Consider the following 23,629-nt stretch of genomic DNA (forward strand, 5'->3'; position numbering starts at 1 on the left):
GAGGTATATCTCAATATGCCAAATCAATACACCAAAGTCAGCCATGTGGAGATTCATGTCATCTGGTCCAATGTGTCATCCTCTATGGGGTCTTTCTCAGTTTTCTCAGGCAGAGCTACTCCCCCACCCTCGGTTCCCACCAGATCTCTTGGGCTGTATTATAATGACCTGATTTTTGTTCTCTCTCCTAGTAGAACCGTGAGCCCCTTCAGGACAGGGTTTCTGTCTTACTCAACTGTATCTCCAGCATCTAAGACATTGCTTGGCCTCTAGTAGTCGCAGGGACCAAATGATGGCCAGGAGGAAAGTGACATGTGGACCAAACAGGAATATAAATTAACTTTCATGCTACCAAACATAAAGTCACTATAATTAGGGGCATGATATGAACTATCACCTAAACCAGAATACCTCTGAATGAAAGGGACACTGTTAATAATTACAGTGAGACAACAGGTGTAAATTGAGACTGTTCCCAGAAAACTGGGATGGATGGCCATCCTTCTCGTAACCCAGGTTTAAAAAGCTTTACCTCTGGAAATTACATTCAGTAAGAGACATTATTAAATGTGTGACTTGAAACCACTAAGAAGAGAGGTCTGTTGAAAAAAAATAAGACCACTTTCTAGCAAAGTATATTGGACAAGTCAGGGATGGTCAGCCCAGACGTTGCCAAGACACCCCCTTTCTGTTGTTGCTACAAGGTTATCAGGTGATGACTGGCGACGACTGATGGGTCTAAGTGGTCACCGACCATGACCTAAACTGGCCCAATCAGAGTCCTCTCCCTGAGATTCCAGGCCTAGAACTGAGGGCAAGAGCCTGTGTGTGGGCCCAGGATGCAAATGCTTGTGGTAGCCTTGCACCCAGCAAGTGGGGAGCACGGGTTTGCAGACAGCAAGAGAGAGAGACAGGCCCCTGCGGCCCATCCCTAACATTGTGAGGGCCCAAAGCAAGACTACGAATGTCTGGATACTTGGAAATTATAATTCCATTGTCAAATAGAATATGTTCTGTCCAATGCTAAGTGAAATAAGTCAAGCAGAAAAAGACAATTATCATATGGTTTCTCTCATCTATGGAACATAAGAACCAGGAAGATCGGTAGGGGAAGAAAGGGATAAAGAAAGGCGGGGTAATCAGAAGGGGGAATGAAGCATGAGAGCCTATGGACTCTGAGAAACAAACTGAGGGCTTCAGAGGGGAGAGGGGTGGGGGAACGGGATAGGCTGGTGATGGGTAGTAAGGAGGGCACGTATTGCATAGTGCACTGGGTGTTATATGCAACTAATAAATCATCGAACTTTGCATCAAAAAATTAAAAAAAAGAATATGTTCTGTCCTATCTGAATACATCTTTGTGACAACATATATGAATAAATATATGTAAGGTTACATGTTTTATATAATCAAAAGTTGGCAAAATACCAAGGACAGTTGAATTTTTTTTTTAAGATTTTATTTATTTATTTGTCAGAGAGAGAGAGAGAGCACAAGTAGGTGGAGTGGCAGGCAGAGGGAGAGGGAGAAGCAGACTCCCCACTGAGCAGGGAGCCCAACATGGGGCTTGATCCCAGGATCCTGAGATCATGACCTGAGCTGAAGGCAGACCACTTAACTGATTGAGCCACTCAGGTGCCCCCCAGGACAGTTGAATTTAATCATAATTACACGTCTGGGTGCTCCCATAGACTGAGAAGTCCACCTGAGTAATAAAGATATACATGATTCATAAATCATATTAATTCCATAAAATTATTCTTCTTGCCTTAATTTCAGCAAAATCAGTAATGTTATATTCAGGATTTTCACTTAATTTGTGCTCTAGTAATAATCTAAAGGATTAAAAAGTAAGATGTAATTGAAGTCAACATAGACAAAATTTGAATATATTTTCATAATATGTAAAAGTGTAAAAATGTTTTAAACAAAATACTTGCTTTCTAAAATGCTTAGTATGATCTAATAAAAATAAAGGCAATAAATTATCATTCATAAATATCAAATTTAAAATCAAATCTCTTTAAATAAAGCTGAATTTCTCATTTGGTTTTGAAATATAACTTCGATTTTAAATATAGAAACACGCAGCTCCAGCAATTACTGTCCATCTAGTTGCCTGTGTAAAGAACAGGTATCATGCTCCATGTAAGTCGTGCACAGCTTACCTCTTACCTTGAGCAACTGTTATGAACGCCATGTGAGTTCATGAGCCCCTCCAGAGTCTGGCACAGAAAGGACTCAGCACTACTAAGACAAGACACCTCCCCATGGAAAAATCCATTGCATTTATACTATGTGAAGGAAAGAATTTGACAAGACGGTTTTGTCTTTTATCTCAGACATTCTGGCTGCTCAGAAAAGTTCTAAGAGCAATGTACCAGGGCGTGATCTCAGTACTTCCTCGTCTCTTCATGCGCACAGGACGTTGGGAAGCTCAGGGAGGCTCAGGCCTGCATGTGCATGACTGTGTTTGTGCATTTACCAACATTCGGGTGTCAGTGGCCCTGACCCAAGATATAGAAATTAGAGGGGTCAAGTAGTAAGGGGATGGATGAAGATTTTTTTTAATGAAAATCTGGATACTAAATGTTGTTACTAAATGAATTGCAAAAGTCAAGATTTTACTAGTTACCTAAAGGCACTTAATGCAAACGTTCATTGACAATAAATTTTTAGAGTCACAGATAGAACGAGAATGTCAATTGTGTTATGACAGGAGAACCTTGAAAAAAAAATATTTTGGGGGCACCTGGGTAGCTCAGTCGGTGAATTTAGCGTCTGCCTTCGGCTCAGGTCATGATCCCAGGGGCCTGGGATCGAGCCCCTGTTGGGCTCCCTGCTCAGCGTGGAGTTTGCTTCTCTCTCACTGGCTAGCTGTCTCCGTCTTAAATAAATAAGTAAGTAAGTAAATAAATAAATAAATAAATAAAAATCTTAAGAAAATATATTTGGAGGTATAAAGTCTAGAATAAGCCTGAGAGTACATACACTTTTCCTTATTGGATTAATCCCAGTAAGAACTCACTTACTGCTGACACAAAACTGAAAGGGTAGGTAACATACTGGATTCAGCCAGATTCTGCAATGTAATGAAGAAGGACAACAGCTGTTAGCAAGAACAGACCAATGTTAATAAGATGATGCTTTATGGAGATAAAACGATCAACTGGCAAAGCTTTATGAAACAAACATTGTCACAGCTGGGGAAGACTTAGAAGTTTTTAATGGACTTGGGTCAATAGTGTGATGAAACTGCCTTAAAGACCTACTTGTCATCTTCATTACACTTATATAGATTTTATGGTATATATTCATGTATGCATATATACATAGGTGTATATAGGTGTACATAACAAGGCATGTATATAATACATGTATAAGTATACATTTTAGTAGAGTTCATTGTTCCCCCACTTGCATTGTTCTTTGGTGTTGTACATATTTGTACATGCTATTTTAAACCTTTGTGAAACGGGGCGCATAGTTAACATACATGGATTTGCCTGAAGGAGGAGGTTGCTTTGCTTCAGAAGTTACTTCTACACCAAACCAGTAATTAAGGACTTAATTTGCATATAAAAATGTTCTAGACCTAAGCCTACTAATTAAAAGATTCATTGATTCAGAATCTATTTTTGGACAGATGTTATTTATTTTAAATTCTGATCCGAATAAGTGACAATTCCTAGTCTTAGTTGAGATTACAGGCCTTGACAAATTTGCCCATTCTCAGGTGATCTCTAGAATTGCATTAAATAATAAGCCAATCTCTATTGTCTCCTGATGGGCTGCTACTGGGAAACCCTTCAATATTGTGGTGGCATTTCTACCTGGTGGATGGCTGGAAGCAATCAGTCTCCTTTGTGTTTGTCTGATTGACTTAGTGAGTGTACCTATTCTTTGGGGTTAAGGTCAAGGGTGCTGGGGTTGATCCCTACCACCCCCTTCCCAATCACCTTCCCCCAGGTTCCCTGAGTGCTCACGAGGTGGCAAATTTTCAAGGGCTGTTACAGGTGTAAGTGGCTTCCCTATGTGAGCCCTCAAAGTGGGGATAACACAAGTGCTTACCTGTAGTATAAACTCTTTTTTATAATGCACATGCCTGACTTAAGCTTTGATGGCCCAGGTATCCACTTCAAAGAGGTTATCTGAATAAACACATTGACAGCCAGCCACACAACTAGATAAAGAGCCAGGCCACCTTCCCCCACTGAGGCTTCTTTGCATTAGGGATCTCGGTTGGTTTCCATAACTTACCATTTGGGCCTCTTACTTTTTTTTTTTTTTTTCTCTTCCTGTGCTTTAAATTCCTGCTCTTATGTTTTAAATTCATCGATAGAGTGAGCCCAGAAACCCTAGGTCCTCCCATCCTCAACCGCAATAAAAGCAGAACCCCAGGTCCATGCTCTTTCTCCTCCCAGGACCTTGTTGTGTGGCCCCATGTGTGCTGTATAATTTCCAGGTCCTGTAAGTAATAAACCTTTCTTTTTTCAAAGTTCCTCAATGGTTATTGCTGTAGGGCACCTTGCAATCATGGTAAGAACCACAAGTGCTGGTCCAACCATAACACTGGTTATTGACAGACTGGGACTGGCACAAAACAGTGCCTCGTGGGGTTTTTGAGAGGATTAAATAAGCTAATAATGTTCAACGCTATGAAAAATGCTACCTTGAGTACCTTAATATTCAAAATTTGTTAGTTCCAAAATGGCCTCTCCCCCTGGAGAGGGAAGCATCTGGTTTTAATCTCCCTAGAAAAGATGGCAGCAAGCCTCATAGAGAAGGCAAAGCCCAGGTTGGCACCCAAGAACAGAGAAGCAATGGCCAACAGGGGAACCTCCACAGCGTTTGGGCAGTTCAACTGAGTCTTACGCTCAGCATGGTGCCTGGTAGGCGCCAGGAGTCAGGAGTGTTGACAGACCAGTGGCTGCAAGGAGGAAGGGGAATAGGTGGTATATGCCTGGACTCTTGCTTAAAACCACAGGGGCTCCCATTACACAGGGACACAAGTGTGGAGGGGCTGTTATTCTCTTCAGGGTAACAGTACCATCCAATAGAACTTTCTGTGATGATGGCAATGTTCTGCATCTTCCCTTTCCAATATGGTAGCCACCAGCCACATGTGGCTACTGAGCACTTGAAATGGGGATAGACTTGTTGAGAAAAAGCATTTACTTTTAATTTTTTTAAAAAGTAATCTCTACACCCAACGTGAGGCTAGAACTCATGATCCTGAGATCAAGAGTCACATGCTCTACTGACTGAGCCAGCCAGGCACCCCTACTTTTATTTAATTTTAGTTAATATAAATTTAAGTAGCATGGGCTGGGGAATGACTGGAATGATGGCTAGACATGAACCTATCTGTTGTATTTGGAGAGGTAAATTGTACTGGACATGATGATGAACCCGGTGGTGATCTGGAAACTAGGGAAGAGCCAGTGTAGATCCAAGGAGGCCATCTGGGTTTCTGGCTGGAGCCATTGGGTAGAAGGGTGCCATTTATGAAATAGGGAAAGGTGGGGAAGGAACAGACTTCCAGGCAAGGAATTAGCAGCTCCATCATGGACATCTTAAGTTATATTCACAAATTCAGCCAAATCTGGTCTGGGACACACTGGCTTTTTAATCTCTGGTCTGATCCCCATAAATCTCCTTTCCTTATTTACAAATTACTGGAAGGTAACTATATCAGAAAAGTTTCACATACAATTCCTCCTTTACTAACAAGTTTTATCTAGAAGATCTTTTTAAGTCTTTGGAAAGTTTGCATATTAAATTCTTCCGAGCAATTTTACAAATAGAGCTCAGCTATACAGACAAGTCTGTAAACATCAAGTTCATATTAATTGCCAACAGAGAACATCATTTGGGAATATTTCTGTGGAAAAAACTTTAATCCTAAAGTCTAACCAGGGTCTCTCTAAGCTGTGCTGTGCCTTAGAATAGCCACTAGCTACATGTGCCTATCTAAATGTAAATTAATTAAAACTGAATTACAATCTCAATTCCTCAGTCACACTGGCTCTCTTTCAAGTGCTCAGCGGCCAAATGTGGATGGTGACTACCATATTGGACAAGGCAAACACAGAACATTCCCACCATCGCAGAAAGTTTTATTGGACAGCAGGAAGAAAAAGCCTCGGTGGATCAGTGGTACAAACAGGGTGCATGGCTGGCTCAGCCGGAGGAGCAAGTGACTCTTGATCTCAGGGTTGTGAGTTCAAGCCCCACATTGGGTGTAGAGATTACTTAAAGAAAATTTTTAAAAAAGGAGGAGCGTGTGGTTAGAGCATATGGATGAGGGGAGTAGTAAGAGGTGAGGCTGGAAGAACAGAGAGAGGCCACATCAGGTGGGCTATTCAGGCAGACTAGGTTTCATTTTAGGGCAGTGAGAGGCTGGGAGGGATTTAAGCGCAGCAGTGGGAAGATAAGCCAGAGACTACCGAAGAGGTCCCGCAAGAGTACAATCTGGGGAGGTAGCAATGCAGCCAAGGAAGAGGGGGGCGGAGTTTTGTAGGAGGGACAGAAGAGCTGCCTTGCTAATGGACGGTGTTGGGCCGCGAGGAAAAGAGCTGGGTTCTGGGTGACATTTCTAGACTAATCCATGGTCCCCTCTAACACAGGTTTCAAATTCTCTAGTGGATAAAGGGATTCTACGACTGACGAGTAGGAGGCAAGTGAGTTATCTGAAGGGCTGGTATTGGAAATAGCCGTAGTATGAGAGAACCAGCATGCATGCACCCAATTGGACCCACCTGCGTGACACTGGGAACACAGCCTCTCACACTCGCATCTGACCGGGGCAGAGATGAACCTCTAATGTTTCCAGTTCTTCATCACAGAGCTGCAGGGGCAAGAGGCTGAGGATGTCACCCACCTATCAGGAGGGCCTTAATTTTACGCCATAAAATCAAAAGGGTAAGAGTAGCTAATGAGGTAAAAAACAAACACAGACAAAAGAAACATGGTGGTCTTGTTTCCTCAGAAAGACCAAAAGGTTCTGATACGAAATTTTAAGGATAAAAGCAAACTGAATTCTAATTTTTAAGAAAGAAATTTGTTTTTTAAAAAAGCCTTAAACAGAGAATAACTTGTATGACGGGACTGTGATTGATTTTTAGGTGCAATTTTTCAATGTAATAGAAGAGGTGATGAGAGAGCTTTAAATATTACGACATAAAAATGCATTTCAAATCTTGTGACAAGAGCCCTTAAAGATGGGAACGGGAGCGCCAGCGGTTAGCACCGTCTTGGCCACCGAACAGAACTACCTGTAGTATTTTGTTCAGACCACAGTCAACTTGGCCTGAGTATCTTAGGACTCGGGGCAGAAGATGGAATGTTCTCCCAAAACATCTTGAAGTCACAGAATTTAGCATGTCAGTACTTCTGATGTGATAATCACCTTATCTGAATGAGGAGAAACTGGGCTTTCTAAATAAAAATTGAAATGTAGGAATATGGAGTTGGTTTTAGGAAACGTTTCAAGAAAAATATGTTCTAACTCTGGGGTTTAGATATATTGTCAGATTTTAGAAAAGTCAGGGGTACCTGGCTGGCTCAGTGGGTTAAGCGTCCGACTTGGTTTCGGCTCAGGTCATGATCTCATGGGTCGTTGAGAGAGAGAACTCAGCTCAGGGCATGGAGCTCTGCACTCAGCAGGGAGCCTGCTTGAAGATTCTCTTCTCTGCCCCTCCCCCACTCACGCACCTGCGCACTCTCTAAAATACATACATAAATCTTAAAAAAAAAAAAGAAAGAAAGAAAAAAGATGGCAGTTGCCATCTTGCTTTGCAATCCTGCACAGCATGTCTGGATGCAGCCCTTTTATGGTTAAGTCATCAGCTAGGTCAGTTTGGTCAAAACAGCACAAAGCTGAGAGCACCAAGAAACGCAACAAATACGTGCAGACTCTGCACCATGCCGTGCTATGTGTTCTCTGAGTCTTGAGAAGAGCCTGCGAACTGAATCTTTGGTCCCGGAGACCACAGTGGGGCAGGGCAGGCCCTGGGCTCGGAGAGGACTGGCTGGAATCAGCACCGGGGCGTCAACAGTTCGGGGTCTCAGGAGCGTCAACCCCCTCCCAGAGTCTCAGCTCCCTCACCTGCAAAATGAAAACAGATGCTTGTCTTCCGGGAGCACAATGCTGGTCTCAGGAGAAAAACCGACCTGTGGGTGTGAAACCTGCTCATAAAATGGGGTGTGCCTGATAACTGGGATCATTATTGCCCTCCCTCAGAGGAGACGAAAACAGGAACACTCGGTGGCTGTCCTGAAGCGTGTCAGTACTCGGGCATGTGTCCGAAGGGCAGGTCGTCTCTATCAAACAGCCGTGTTTTAGCAGACAACTGCTCCTGTCCAGTGGTGCTAAACTCCCCACGAGCCCCGATGCCCCGAGACACTTTTCTCTTGGGGGAAAAAAAAAATCCATCATGTTCTGGAAGTTCTTACACCTGAAAGCAAAACTAGCTCACAAAATAAAAGCATACATAATCCAGTGTCAAAAACTGGTGATTTATAGAAATCACCCCTCGTTTATTTTTTCCAACACAGAGAAAAAAAAAACATGGTTCAATAATTCAGTGTTTGGGTCACTGGCAAATACTGTCTGCATCATTCAAAACAAACGTTCGCAGCGGTGAGCGCGGCAGTGAGCTTGGCGGCGCACGGGGACAGCGCACGGGACGGCCCATGAATCTTCCATCGTTCAAACACAAGGGAGAACCCGCTTGTGAAGATTATGTGAGGGAGAAACACGATGCCCTATCACAATATGCATAAAAAGGCCTTGAAAAATCTCCAAATCTTTCAAGGAACGAAAACACTCCCATTTTGTTGTTGGTTTTGCTCCTTTTAATGATTAATTTTTGGTTTTTGAAGTCAACTTTTTTGCTGTGAGGAAGGAGTTTTAGGACTTTGTAAGTGGAAACCAACAAGGCTGCTGGCCTCTACACACACTTTCCTGCCCCAACATAGAGCTTTTTTTCCCCCAAAAAAACCCTCTTTCATGATTTCTGTTATGGTTCGAAAAGTAAAGAAAATGATTTCAAGTATTCAATTCCTATCAAAAATTGGTATCAAAAGTAATAAAGGACCTAGTTTCTTTATAATTCCATGTTTTAAAAAATAACTTAAGAAGCAAGAGGTCCGGCCCTTTACTCGTATAAATACCACAGCATAACTAGAGTTTCTTAAGACAACGTGGAGAGGAGTCAGTGTTTAGCACCTCGATCATTGATCTTAATGTCGGGAACGTCTCTGACACGGATGGGAGAGTCTTATAAGAAGGTGAAATACTGGAAAAGAAAAACACAAAAAAGGAATATGAAAATTAACACAATTTCACAAAAAAAGGCATTATTCCTATTTTAATAGTCTCTTTCCAATGACCCCATATGTATGCTGTCAGACAATTTTACAAAAGCAGGGAGGAGCTGTGACCAGAACGGATGCTTCTATGGCTGGGGACCTGATATCCAGGGGCCCCCATAATGGGCTGCTGGCCAGTTCAGCCAGAATCTTCGGAAAGGAAAATTAAGCTCTGTTGTATGCGTGACTGTTCACACATGTCCCGCTGGGGAACTGCTAGACTTGAATCAGAGACACAGGGTCCCGGCCGGCCCAGCTCCTTATTGGCTACAGCCCTTTCTCCGGCCCCACTGCCCGTATCAGCAGGACCAGGCACAGTCTTCTTAACTCGCAGGGGGACCCTGAGCCCAGGACAAGATCACGCATGCCGGAGGGCGGTGTGAAATGGCACCTGCACAACGGGAGGCAGGTTTTTATTCATTCCTTAAAATATTGTTGGAAGGTTCACATTGTAAAACTACAGAAGAGACAGAAGCAAGATGTTTGACCCCACGGTCATATTACACTAAAGCACGTGTGAGCCAGTAATCCTGAAACAGGAATACACCGGAGCAACGAGCGACTGTTAGAAGCGGTTGTTACAAAGCTAGTAACGTACTTACACCTTGAACAAGACTGCACTACAGACATGGATTTCTCTGTTTTAAACAGAGCGCAAATTACCCAGCAATTTTTAGAGCGGCTGCTGTGTCCAACAGATGGGAAAGGCAAAATTGGAGGGGGTATGATGGAGAAGGAGCAAGAATAAAGAAGGTCAGTGACATGTGCTTGTTCTTTCTTAACTATTAACGCATCTATGGGTTTAATTTCATCCCAAATTTCCTGGAAACAAGAGCCAGGAAAGATCAGGGTGTGCTGGACTCGTGATGGCAGCCACAGGGGATGATGTCTGGTTAGTGTTTACAGACTCACATGCACTCCTCGCCTACGTTACTGTGAAGTGCCACCTTCTCAAAAATCTACTGTGCAGTAAAAGTGTGCTCCCACTCGGGGCACATCTGAAATGGGCACAGCTCACAGTTTTCAAGTTCCTTCCTGAATACTGAACCTAAGAGTTTGGGATAAAGGGTAAATTAGCCAAGAGAGATGAATGCCTGATTACACAAAGAGGACATGTATCACTTTGCTTTTTATTCATTACTTATTTTTATCTGTAGACTCACACGTTCAGGGGTCCTACACGACAGAACATCTTGGCTTCAGAAAAGGGATTACATCCCTTGCAGAGTAAGAATTCAGGAAAGGGAGCGTACTCCCAGTATCACACAGCTAGCTCCAAAGGGAGCAGGAGGTCCGCTCCTCCTGTACAGCTAACAACCCTCTGCTGACCGCCACCAAGTAGTTACCTTTTTAGGTTCATCCAGCTTTTGGCTATTTTGCTAAAGGCCTCTGAACCAGGGGCTGTCATAGCTTCAAAGTCAACTAACTGAAAAAGAAAGAAATTTAGGAATGTAATTAATATGGAAGAGAGAGGCTCACTTTGAGATCTGTTGAACTTCTGGATCTTAACACAAAAATCCGAGGGCTGGGATTTAAACACACAGCCAACCATCTGCCCTTCCAGCTTCAACATACCTTCCCTTTGGGGATTTTTCCTGCTACTTCCTTTCCACTTGCCATCAATGCTCCCACGATCACGGAGTAAGCTATTACACTACGTAAATAAAGAACAATTACCAGTCAGTCCTGGTTTCCAAACAGGGATCACATGAAAAGCTCACTATGGACTTTCTATCGCAAAAGATGAAATTTTATTTAAGAATTCTTTAGAAATTAAACTAAAAAATATTTTCACGTCTTAAAAATATTTACTAATTTACTAACAAAAATATTTAGATTCACTATTTTAAGGGTAAATGTGACCCAGAATATTCTTATTCTGAGGAAAAAAGGTGTTTCTTTTAATTAGGAGTTTTCTTCCCACCTGGTTTTTCTATTCTTATGAAATAATGAATTAGAAGATGTGTCTGTTTCTATTTCTAGCAACTTCACAAGGCCTGGCTTTTAAAATGCATGTATACGATACACTTTGTAATGCAAACATATTAGTCTTATTGTTTAAGCATTAAAAACTTTAGCCCCCAAAGAAGAAAAGCAGAACATATTCTCAGAAGGTGCCAACAGACTGGTTTGAAAGCTGATGTGTTCTATAAATTCCTTTCCTGGCATATAACAGACTCACTCCTGCTTCTGACATATCTATTACACACGGGCCACGTGTGCCCTGTGCAAGGCACTCTGAGTGAAGATAACCAGAACGAGGCTCTCGCCTCTGAGAGCAAGCAGGCTGACCACGGAGGCAGACAGCATGCACGTTGTGGAGAAAGCCTGCAGGTGCAATGAGTCAAGCCCGGGGCTGGAGGGGGTGGTGAGCCCATGGGGAAGACCCCACGGAGGCCAAGGGCATGCCTGACGCATCTTCAGGGCCCAGGCAGGGCATGGGGGGCAGAGGTGAAGGAAGAGAAATGGCTGGCACAGAAGGAGAGCCTGTGTGGACACGAAGGTGTGAGGAAAGGCAGGGAGGTGCACTGGAGGGGCAACGGGAGGACCTTCGAGAAGGTCCACAGGGTAGTAAAAGAGCAGATAAAGGAGAGCGGTGATGAAGCCAAGAGAGACCAGGACAGGACACAGACAGGCACTGTGCCCGGTGCCCCAGAGCTGGCACCTGAGCCACCAGGTATAAAGAACTGGGGCAGAGATGCTGAGTCTCTACCCTGTACGCCCGAAGCCAGTGTAACATTGTATGTTAACTATACGGGAATTAAAAAAAAAAAAAAAAAAGAACTGAGGCAGAGAGGGGAAGGAGAGAAGCCTGGAAGCAGGGAGAGGAGTCAGAAAGGCACGGGGTGACGAGGGTCTGAACTACGGCGGTAGCTCTGAGCACAATAGAGGACAGAACCAACAGGATCAGGGACTGAACAGATACAGCTCCGAGGGAAAGAGTGCAGGTGACGAGAGCTGCACTTCCTTCCCGTGTCACCTCCTTCCTGTGTCACCAGGAGTCAACACAGCTGCTGTGAGGACAAAGGGGAAAATGCTGGGTATCCCCACGGCGCCCGCATATGTGCTTGACTGAAGGGGGTGCGTGGAGAGCATAAGCACATCACGCATTCCGTGCCCGCTAGTACCAGTCATGCTGATACTACAGTATTTATGCTCCTAGCTTGTTTCCATGCCTTTGTAATATCACAACATCTACTGCCACATTTAGGAGAGTTTTACTTTTTAAGTGTTAAAGACAAGAACATTCAAGTAAATTGTTTTAGCTCAAACATCTTAAATTCAAATTCCGTGATCTACTGCACATCGTGCCGGCTAACAGAGAACAGACAGAAAGCCTGGTTTTAATGACACCTAAAAAGCTCCTGATGGATTCGTAAGCAGCAAGAATTGATTCACAATCGTACAAGTAGTACAGAGTGGCTGGTGACTCCAAAGTATAAACCATTAGGACTGGAGGTAGAATGATGGACAAAAACTGGGGGAAAGGGGAGAAGAGGGCAGGGTAACAGCCTGGGCAAATATCAGAAGTTAAAATACAGTGAGTGCATTGCATGCACATAGTAGGCCTTCAAGACATTTGTGTTGTCGAGTGAATGGATCCCCAGCCTGTAAAACGTAAGCACACTATCTTAGAACAATCTTTCATAATTCTTTTGATGGTGTGGTAGGTCAAGGACATAATTTCTGGGTGGATTTTGAAAAAAACCAAAGGGGATTTCTTGCGATTGCTTGGGGTACTTTTGTACCCACAGCCACAGCAAGTAATGCAAGCAAAAAAGAACATGTGCTTCAATGTAAAAACTTTCAAATTATAGGCTATCACTCACCTGGATCCTCGAGAGAGTGGCATTAAATTATAAAAGTAATAAACTAAGGATAAGATTAAGTTGCAAACAGCATCAGCCTCCTAGAAAAAAAAAAGACACATGCTCATGAATTTAAATTCTAGATTATAAACTAGTTTTTTACAAGGTGACAAGACATAAGAATCATTTACTACGGAAACCTACTTTCACATTCTTGAATATTTTATACTCTGCACTACCATTTTTTCCTAACAAAAGGGTATATAGACAGTTCGGTTTAGAGCAGTATTTTCTGAGCTGTTTCTAAGACTGAAACCTTTTCAGGGCACCTGGGTGGATTAGTCAGTTAAGCAACCAACTCTTGGTTTCAGCTCAGGTCTTGATCTCAGGGTCGTGGGATCGAGCCCCGAGTCGGGCTCCACGCTCACTGGGAAGTCTGCTGGGGATTCTCCCTCTCCCTCTCCCTCTGCTCCTCCTTCCCCTCCCTCTCTCTCTCAAATAAATAAATAAATCTTTTTAAAAAAACACCTGAAACCTTTTCTGATAAACATAAAAATCTCAGCCTCCTTTAACATTACTTGCAATGTCAACATATATATTAAGATTAAAATAAAACAAAGTAATTATTAAAACTGAATATGGTTTCCCAAGATTCTGATGAGCACACCCTCTGCACTGAGATTTAGGTGATAAATACACTTAATTATGTAAAAACCTGGAATGCTTAATTATAGGTACGAACTGATTAGATGCAAGAGAAATGAAGCAACTTCCTAGGGGCCACGGCATCCACTCCAGAAGCCGATGAGTGCCTGTGATACTCCCAGCACAGCAGCAGCTGCTGCTACGAAGGTGACAGGCCAGATCCTGCCTCCGAGGAGCTCCCTCAAGTCAGGGTGGGACACAGAGGGAAGAGCCACAGACCAGGAAAGGCCCACCGAGAGCCCCACAGGCCACTGTCACTATGGACCAACTATGGACAGAGCCCAGACTTACCATATAACACAGTAACTGTGTACATGGATCATGTCCCTTCCTCAATTACTATTCTTATTAAATATGGGAATTGGGGGCACCACGTGGGTGGCTCAGTTGGTAAAGCATCTGCCTTCGGCTCAGGCCATGATCTCAGGGTCCTGGGATCGAGCCCCGTGTCAGGCTCTCTGCTCAGCGGGGAGTCTGCTTCTTATACTCTCCCTCTGTGCGTGCGCGCTCTCTCTCTCTCTCATATAAATAAAATCTTAAATAAATAAATAAATAAATAAATAAATAAATAAAGGAATTGTTTCTATAAGAATTTTTAAAAGAAGTCCTTATAGGTCATCAGTGAAAGCCGATCTCAAGCATAAGTTGCAAAATACCCGTGAGCAGGTAGAGGCTTTGAAAAGGTTGCAGGAGAATCCTAGGAAGCACGGATAAAATGGAAAAACACAAAAACCTACCCCAAATTCTGATGAAAGAATCAGTACTTTTCCTTTTGCTGTGAGGTCTTTATAAAGTGCGTCTATCTCAGCATGATAGAATTGTGTTCTTTCTTCTGTGGTTTGCGTTTCCACAGAAAACAGTATGTTGCCAACCCTAAAAATACAACAATGTGTGTCAGAGGCATGTATTATACAATTCAAAGAGCCAAACACGGGGAGTGAAAAGAAGGAAGGAACTGGTATGCTGATGTGGCACAGGACATATCTGAGAACGTGTCCCACCTGTCCCACCTAACTACACACACAGGGAGGCATGTTCCGTACATAGGCACATTTTCCATAAAACACGGTATTTTGTTCCGTCTAACCATACGTACGTATTATAGGAGCTTAAGCTACTACAGAAGGAAACAACTACACATAGGCAAGAATGAATGCATCATAAAGACTTTCTCAGACAGCCTCCCTATTATGATTGAAGATCGGGAGCCAGAACTGTGTGCAGAAGTTCACGGACTCTACTGTGTTTTTTTTTAAAACTCCTGCTGCACGCTTAGCTCCATGACAGGCTCTATGGAGGAGATAAATCTGATGCAACAGGCATGTATTATATAAATAAATAGTTCTTAGATCCTAGAAAGAGGAACATGGCGCAGCTGCTGCATTTATGAGAAAGGAGGGCGAACCGAGGCCATGAATTAGAAGACCATGTGCAGGGCGATCAGATAGCGAGTCAGGGTTCAAAAGCAGGAGATCAGGTCTCATCTGGAAGACATGGAAGACAACAGGAAATGCTTCAAGGGGGAAGGGGCCTAAATGTGAAAATCAGGAGTGAGAGGCTCAGAAGCAGGAGGTGGGAGGTGATCTCAGGGAACGAGCAGTCCAACTGAGTTAGCAGGCCAAGCCCTGGCAGGAAAACAGTTTAGGCAAGAAGGAAATGTTTTGGGAGGCCACATTATGAAAGGCCTGGAGTGCCTGGCAGGGGAGCTGGTCCTGGTATCTACGGGCAGTGGAGGGTATGGAGTGGGGAGTGGTTTAACACCCAGTGGAATGGGGCCTTGGGGACACTGACAAAGCACTGTAAGCCACCAGGACACCAGGTACAGAGACACCAGAGTCTACTCGAGGGGTTAGAGCCCAGAGCAAGAGGTAACGAATACGGTGACACAATGGAGGAAAGAAACCCCTCCTTTCAGGGGGAAGGAACTTTCTGTACTCTCTCACACGGTCAGTCCCTTTCTGCCTGGAGATTTCATCTGAGAAGATCTCTATCTCACAAGTGGGTGGGAAGGCAAGGGAGTCATTTTTACATTAATAGCAAACCCTGGAATTCCTTCTGGGGAGGGAGTGTGATATTTGTTGGGAAAAATACTTTAATAAATGGTCTGGGGTAGATTGAGACCTCAAGGATATGGAAAGTTCACAAAATCTGGAAGTTGCTAAGCAGGTGCTTCCTCATGGAGGTCTGTGTGGGTTTTGACAGAGAACATGACAGAGACGCCCCTGTGGTTTCAGAGTAAAGCATATGAGAAAGCTGGAGCCCAAGAGGCGGAGGGGTTGAGAGAAGGCAAGTCATAGCCCTACTGCGGAGCTGGCAGAAACCAAGCCGGAAGTCCCGATGCAGAAATCATGGCGCCTTGCAGGCTAGCAACTGAGGAATGCGTGCTTGTGGGGGAGGGCAGCACATGGGGGAGGCGCAAGGTTATCCACCCAAAATTCAAGGGGTATGGAGGCTCCTAGATGAAGCTTGGGCTTCAAAGGTAAATAAGTCTGGTTAATAAAAACAGTCACTGTGAAAAATGAGAAATACTCTACGTGGTCGATAACAAAATATTAGGAGAAACTCTACAACGTCCATAAAATGGAATACTATGCAAGCATTACAAATGCTCACAAATACATGAAAAAATGTTCATGATCAAGTAATGGTAAGATACGAAAGAGGCAGGCTCTAACTGTGTGGAGTATAATCTCTGTTTTTAAAGAAAACAACTCATTGATTTTTTTATCTTTGCTTATCTGTGTATTCTAAATTTTCCATAATAAGACTGCACTGCTCTCATCATATATTAAAACCTGTATTTAAAACTCTTACGATGGCCTTCAATCTGCCAATCTCTCATCTCTTTTCATTTTATTACTAAAAGTGTTGCCCACAAGGAATTTTAAGAACCCAGAAGAATGCTTTCCATATGAGATATTATACTTAATATCTAAAAAGCTATTAGATCCAGCAGTCAGAAAATGTATCTGCTGGCATAATATTCTAAAAAGTCATGTCAACAAAATAACTGGTTATAGCTACACACTGGACCTTGACAATTTTCATTTCAGGATAAAGCAAAAGCCAGTACGTCTAAACTTCTGCGGCATTATCAGACAGAGCCCGCCTTGACACTCACACTTAGGAAGCATACATACTTGTCTCCTGTAATTGTGATCGTGAATCCATCATATTCCTTCCCTTGATCTTTGAGGCTGGGAACTTTTGTGTTCACCGTGAACCCATCCTTTGTTTTAGTATTAAACTGCTTTCAGGGAAAAAAAACTCACATTACTCGTGTGTAATTCACTGTAAACCCCCAAGCGCTCTTCTGTGGCACTGACCCCGCCTTCCACGTTTCTAAGAAGGGTCACAGAGTTCCTGATGCAAGAGGCCATGACCGTGCACACCTCTACCGTGACCAGGGACGCCTCTGCCCTTCCCCAGGCCCATGCGGCACCCCCCAGGGCCCCCACCAGAGGCCAGCAGAGAGCCTCTGCCACAGGTTCCCTTAGACATCGGGGGTGCGGCTCCCTTCTAAGAGCGCCCTTTGGGTTTTTCTCATGTTCATCTTAATTGGCAGCAGCTTGGATTCTCAGCAGAACGGCTGTACCCCGAATCCCGTAACTCAAAACACCTTGTGCTCCTGCTCGTGCTCCTTCAAGGCAGTCTGATTTGTTCTGAAAAGTACTCAGAATTGCTATTTGTAACCTGGAGAATTTCATACACATACACACACACACTCTCTCTCTCTCTCTCCCTCTCTCTCTCTCCCTCCCCAACTCTGCAGAGCACAGAAAAGTATATTAAAGGAATGACAGAGCCAAGAATGGCCTTTGGGGTGACAAGTCTGAAGGTAGTTTCAGATGCCAGCTTTTTGTTTAAAATATTTCAGACAAAACAAAATATTTCAGATTCTGTCATTACACCAGAAGAAATCCTTCCCAGACTGTTATTTAGTGTTGCCAACTTTTTTTGAAGGGCTGATAAGACTTGAATAAGAGAACCAAGGATAAAATAAGAGGAGGCTGTGCTTCATGTAAGCCACTACTAGGGGAAAGGTTGTCTAAAACCAGTAAGACCCAGCAGGTGGTCACGAACGGTGCAGAGAAGAACCGGGGATGAACAGACATGAGGCACCAGTGATCAGAGCCAGCACTGGGACCTGGAACAGGAATATCTCCCAGGGAGAAGGGGCTTCTAGAGGAAGCCATGTGTTAACCCTAAACGCCAATTCTCATCTGATGCTCACAATGAACCAGTAAGACAGGGCGTGGTCTCCATCTTACAGAGGAGACCAGCTGGGAGGGCAGGTCCTGCCCAAGTTACTGAGCAGGGAGTGGCAGCGTGGGAACGTGGACCCAGGCCTTCATGACCTCCAGCCACATTATTTGCCAATAAGCTTCCTCAAGAGGAGCTGAGGTATACGGTTGACCTTGAACAATATGAGGGATAGCTGACCCCCCACTTGCAGTCAAAAACCTGGGTATAACTTTTGACTCCCCCAAAACTTAACTGCTAATAGTCTACTGCCGACTAGAAGCCTTACTGATAACATAAAAGGTTGATGAATATATATTTTGTATGTTGTATGTATTCTTTTTTTTAATTTTATGTTAGTCACCATACAGTACTTCATTAGTTTTTGATGTATGTTCTATGATTGTTTGCATATAATACCCAGTGCTCATTGCAATACGTGCCCTCCTTAAATCCATCACCGGGCTACCCCCTCCCCTCTGAAACCCTCAGTTTGTTTCGTGGAGTCCATAGTCTCTCATGGTTCGTCTCCCCCTCCGATTTCCGCCCCCTTCATTTTCCCCTTCCTTTTCCTAATGTCCTCCCCGCTATTCCTTATGTTCCACATATGAGTGAAGCCATATGATAATTGTCTTTCTCTGCTTGACTTATTTCACTTAGCATAATCTCCTCCAGTCCCGTCCATGTTGATGCAAATGTTGGGTAATCATCCTTCCTGATGGCTGAGTAATACTCCAATGTATATATGGACCACATCTTGTATGTATTCTATACTGTATTCTTACAATACAGTAAGCTAGAGAAAAGAAAAGGTTATTAAGAAATCACAAAGAAGATACATTTACAGGACTGTGCTGTATTATTGAAAAGAATCCACATATAAGGACCCACACAGCTCAAACCCATGTTGTTCAAGGGTCAGCTGTATTTTAACGCGGTTTTTCACCGGAAGAATATTTCAGTGGAAGCTACTGTGGCATCACATTGCACCAAACACTTTAAAACCAAAGGTATTTTTATACTTCTACATGTGCCTGAAAAAATATGAAGATGCCCACAGTCCCGGGTGCAAGCTAGGCGTCCAGCGCTGCCAGGGAACGGTCACTTCCACACTGTAGCTGGACACGCAGGGACCCTGTACCCACTAGGCTTTTCTTTTTAAACTAAGACATACGTAAGACGTTAAAATCCCCCTCAGTTGAGGGGCGCCTAGGTGGCTCAGTCAGTTAAGCAACCGCCTTCAGCTCAGGTCATGATGCCAGGGTCCTGAGATCAAGCCCCATGTCAGACTCCCTGCTCAGCAGGGAGCCTGCTTCTCCCTCTCCTTCTGCCGTTTTTTTTTATTTGATAGAGATAAATAAAATAAATAAATAAATAAATAAATACAATCTTTAACCAAAAAAAATCCCCCTCAGTTGATGTGGCCTTCTACCCAACAGGTAAATGTAATGCCTAAAATACCAACAAGAAAGAAGAACATTAAAAACTGAGACACGTCAGTTTTCTTTCCGTAGGTCCCTCCCAAGGACCCTCTGAGGAGCGGTTCTGCCCTCTGGGGGGCATCTGGGGAATTTATGGGAGAGTTAGTTTGGCGGCCACAGGGACATGGGGTGGGGAGTGGCGGGGAGGGCTACCACTGGAACTTAGCAGGTGGGGCCAAGAACACTAGATGTCCCACAGTGCAAGGGACAGTCACACATGATGGATGACTGACTGCCAGTGCCCCACTGGGGTTCCATGTCCATGGAACCTGTTTATAATCTAATAATCACCTGGGCCTCAAATCAGACTCCATTTCACACTTAGACACTAAATATTTTACATGGTTTGGTTTTTTTTTTAAAGTTATTAATTTATTTAAGTAATCTCCACACGCAATGTGGGACTTGAACTACACAGTTTAAATACACACTGAATTTTCCGTGAATGCAAATAGCGTCCAGTTGAGGGAAGAGGGTTAGGCGTTAATATGGAAGGTTACCATTTCAAAAAACCCTGTCGCCACCAACACTGTAGCTCATGATTCATAAGTCAGCAAGTAATGCCCAGACACGGGGGTGCATTTGCAGCTGTCGGGTTCAACACCACTTTCTGCGCAGGTGTGAACAACCAGCTCCTTCATTACGGCTTCTCATGAAGATAAGCCTGAATGCTGACATCCTGAACTACACACATGCCTATCTATCACAGACGGTTTCCCTGGCAGACTTCCTTTATGGCAAGATGGTGACGTTCTAAAGAACTTTTTGAGTAGGTGTGATATATTTTCTGTGAATTTGAGTATAGGAAAGGAGGTATCAAACATGGTTACTGAGTTAATACCAAGGTGGCTTTGAGAAGGTTGAGAACCACTGCATTCATTCATCAGACACTCGCAATAAGCCCCTGAGGTGAGGTCTGGCCAGAGTCATTGCTCCCAGCAGACAGGAGCCTGGGATCTAGACCGTGGAAGAGGTTCCCCCAAACCCAGTGAGGCACAGAGCACTAGCTCACTGCTTCGTTCACAACGTGATGGTCCCTGGTTATTCCTTAGAAATAGACAAGCTCTGGTCCTACCCATTTCTTAAATTTTATTTGACGTAATCAAATCTTTCTACCATAGCTACAAGAACACTGATTCAACTTTTACATTAAAGTTCAAGCCATTAATTGGAAAAAATAAAATCCACCTGCTGTTGGCAAATTTTTGAGTAGTTATATTCCCGGGCAGAGAAGAGGTTCATAAAATTATAATTTCTTAATGATTTATACTTTTAAACAATAAAATTTCTGTCCCCTGAGGTCTCCTTCATCTTGAATTACACTGCTTTTGATGTTAACATGTTAACATTTCCTTCCATTACCATTTGCCTGGTACACCTTTCTTCCTTCCCCTTTTCAAACGTTCTCTTATTATGCGTGTCTCCCATAAACAGCACATAGCTGGACTTTAAAACACCAATCTGAAATCCTCCATCTTTCACTGAGGGATCAATTCTAATGCCACGCTGACTTCTGACTGCCAGTACATCCATTTCTTACCGACCCTACTTTTTTCCCCTTCTCTCTTTGGGTCAGTCAGTGATTATATTCTCTCACTGAAAAAACACATACCTTAGTAACAGTTTTACTTCCTTTCTCTACTTTCTTCAACCTCTAATGTTGACATTAGCTAGTACTTTAATTTCAGACGTGTATATTGTTTAACATCAGGCATTAACAATTCATTTCAGTGCCTTATTCACCATGATTTCTTATATTTCATGTTTTCCTCTTTCTTGGGGTTATTTTGTGAGAGTACATATGTCCTTCGGTCATTCTGACAATCTGAAAATCTAGGCTTGATGAGGTTCCTAAATGACTATGTTTGAAACCGTTTTTATTTGACCCTCACACCTGAACACTGGTACAGTGGGTTCAAATACATTTCCCTTAGTTGTCTTCTAGAATCCACTATTGCTGGAGGGAAGTCAGGCATCCATAGAATTCTCCTTCCTTAGTATTTGGTTTTTATTCTGGAAGCTTGAAGACATTCTTTTTATTTGTTGTGTGTGTTAAAATATACATCATATAGATTTGCCACTTTAACCATTTGTGAACGTATAGTTTGATGGCGTTAAGTACATTCACACTCTTCGCAACCATCACCACTGTCCATCCACAGAACTTCCCAAATACAAACTCTGTCCTCATTAAACACTGACTCCCCACTCTCCCTCCCCCAACCACTGGCAGCCACCATTCTACCTGCTGTCTCTATGAATTTGACTCCTCTCGACACCTCATAGGAGTGGAATCACAGGCTATTTGTCCTTTTGTGACTGCCTTGTTTTTTGTAGCATAATGTCCTCAAGCTTCATCCATGTTGGAGCCTGGGTCACAATTTCCTTCCTTCTCAAAGGCTGAATAATATTCCATCGTATGGCTAGAAGACATATGATTTAGCCAGTCATCGCTCAAGGGACACTTGAGCTGCTCCCATCCCTTGGCGCCTGTGAACAATGCTGCCATGAACATGGGTGTACACGTATCTGTTCAAGTTGCTGCTTCCAATTCCTTCGAGCATACACCTGGAGGTGGAGTTGCTGGATCACATGGTAACTCTACGTCTAATTGTTTTGAGGAACTCTCTTTCACCCTGAAGTCCCCAAATTTTATCAGAATGTGTCTAGGTGTCAATGTTGAACATCATGTTGAACACCCAAGGGGCCTCGACTGATCTTTTCATCTCTCTACAAGCTTTCCTTCTATTGTTTTGTTGGCTAAGTGCTCTGCTTCTTTATCTTTCTTCTTTCCTTTCAGAATTTCTAACAGATAGGTCCATTCTTCATCTTCTGTTCATCATCTCTCATAGTTTATATTTCTTTGTCTTTTACATACTACATTCTGGGAGAACTTATTGGTTTGATCTTCCAGCTTATATATATTTGATATTCAGCTGTCTTTAATGTACTAGCCTAACTATCTGAGATTATTTTTTAATTTATGAGAATTCTATTTTTTTCTACTGTCTATCTATCTATCTATCTATCTATCTATCTATCTATCTATCTATCATATGATACTGGTTCAAATCTCTCAGGAAATTTATTTATTTATTTATTTATTTATTTATTTATTTATTTATTTATTTATTTATTAAATTATGTACTTTCTATTGAGGTAAAATTTACATACAATGAACTACACATGTATAATTTGCTGCATTCTGACAAATGTATACACCCAAGTACTCACGTACCCACTATTCCATCAAGGTATAGCGTATTGCCATCATTCTGAAAAGTTTCCTCCTACCCCATTAAGGTAAATCTCACTTCTCATAAGCTACCATTACTCTGGTATCTATCCCCATAGATCAGTCAAACTTATTAGAAATGGAATCATACTCTTTTGCATGTGGCTTCCTTTGCTCAACATCATGTTTTTTCTGAGGTTCACCCTGGTTGCTATGTGCATAGCAGTCCCCTTTCTCCGTTTTGTTACTGAATAGTGTTCCATCACTTGCCTCCTGTGAGAAGTGATGGCAGATCCTTGTAAAACCTCCTGATCTGGAAGACAGCCTCTGGACAAGGAACTGGCACACAAACCTTGGCCATATGCAAAACCCAAGTAGTGGCTTCTCTGTGAGGCTGGGCACCGACTTTGCCTTCATTCGCCATGTAGAAAAAGGGGGCAGGACCCACATCTGGGTCCTTGTTAGGCCTCTCAATGAGACTGAGGATGCCACAAAGCCTCGTTCTCTGTCCGGCATCCTGCTAATAAGTGAACCGAGTGCTGGATTACAATGTGTCTTGTGAACTGACTACCCATATGAATCTGAGACCACGGACTTTCGCGTTCTCCAATTTTCTTTTGGTCGTTTTATAGTTTCCATTTCCCTGCTGAGATGTTTCATCATTATGTTCATGTTTTCCTTTAAGTCCTTGAACACATTTATGAAGCAAAGACTTTAAAAGAGCTAATTCCAACTTCTGGATCATCTGGGGGTCTGTTCCTGTTAAATGGTTTTGTTTTTC

The 23,629-nt window shown here is 43.0% G+C and overlaps 1 protein-coding gene across 9 annotated transcripts in view; it reads right to left on the minus strand.

Annotated features, from left to right (window-relative positions):
* Nucleotides 1-8,499: 8,499 nt before the first annotated feature.
* Nucleotides 8,500-23,629, minus strand: part of TTC13 (tetratricopeptide repeat domain 13) — a 78,269-nt gene continuing 63,139 nt past the window's right edge. For 6 of the 9 annotated variants that reach the window (XM_045783241.2, XM_087863114.1, XM_045783238.2 and 3 more), the window contains 6 exons: nucleotides 17,030-17,139; nucleotides 14,627-14,762; nucleotides 13,206-13,285; nucleotides 10,951-11,029; nucleotides 10,722-10,801; nucleotides 8,500-9,302 (listed from right to left, as the gene is read on the minus strand). In XM_045783241.2, the coding sequence (XP_045639197.1) occupies nucleotides 9,188-9,302; nucleotides 10,722-10,801; nucleotides 10,951-11,029; nucleotides 13,206-13,285; nucleotides 14,627-14,762; nucleotides 17,030-17,139 (600 nt within the window). In that variant the 3' untranslated portion in view covers nucleotides 8,500-9,187. The remainder of the gene's footprint in view (nucleotides 9,303-10,721; nucleotides 10,802-10,950; nucleotides 11,030-13,205; nucleotides 13,286-14,626; nucleotides 14,763-17,029; nucleotides 17,140-23,629) is intronic. The other 3 variants (XM_045783242.2, XM_045783239.2, XM_045783236.2) reach the window with 1 other exon arrangement.

Source organism: Ursus americanus, chromosome 6 (genome assembly GCF_024610735.1).
Source record: "Ursus americanus isolate L20-20 chromosome 6, mUrsAme1.1.p, whole genome shotgun sequence".
Taxonomy (NCBI): Eukaryota; Metazoa; Chordata; class Mammalia; order Carnivora; family Ursidae; genus Ursus; species Ursus americanus.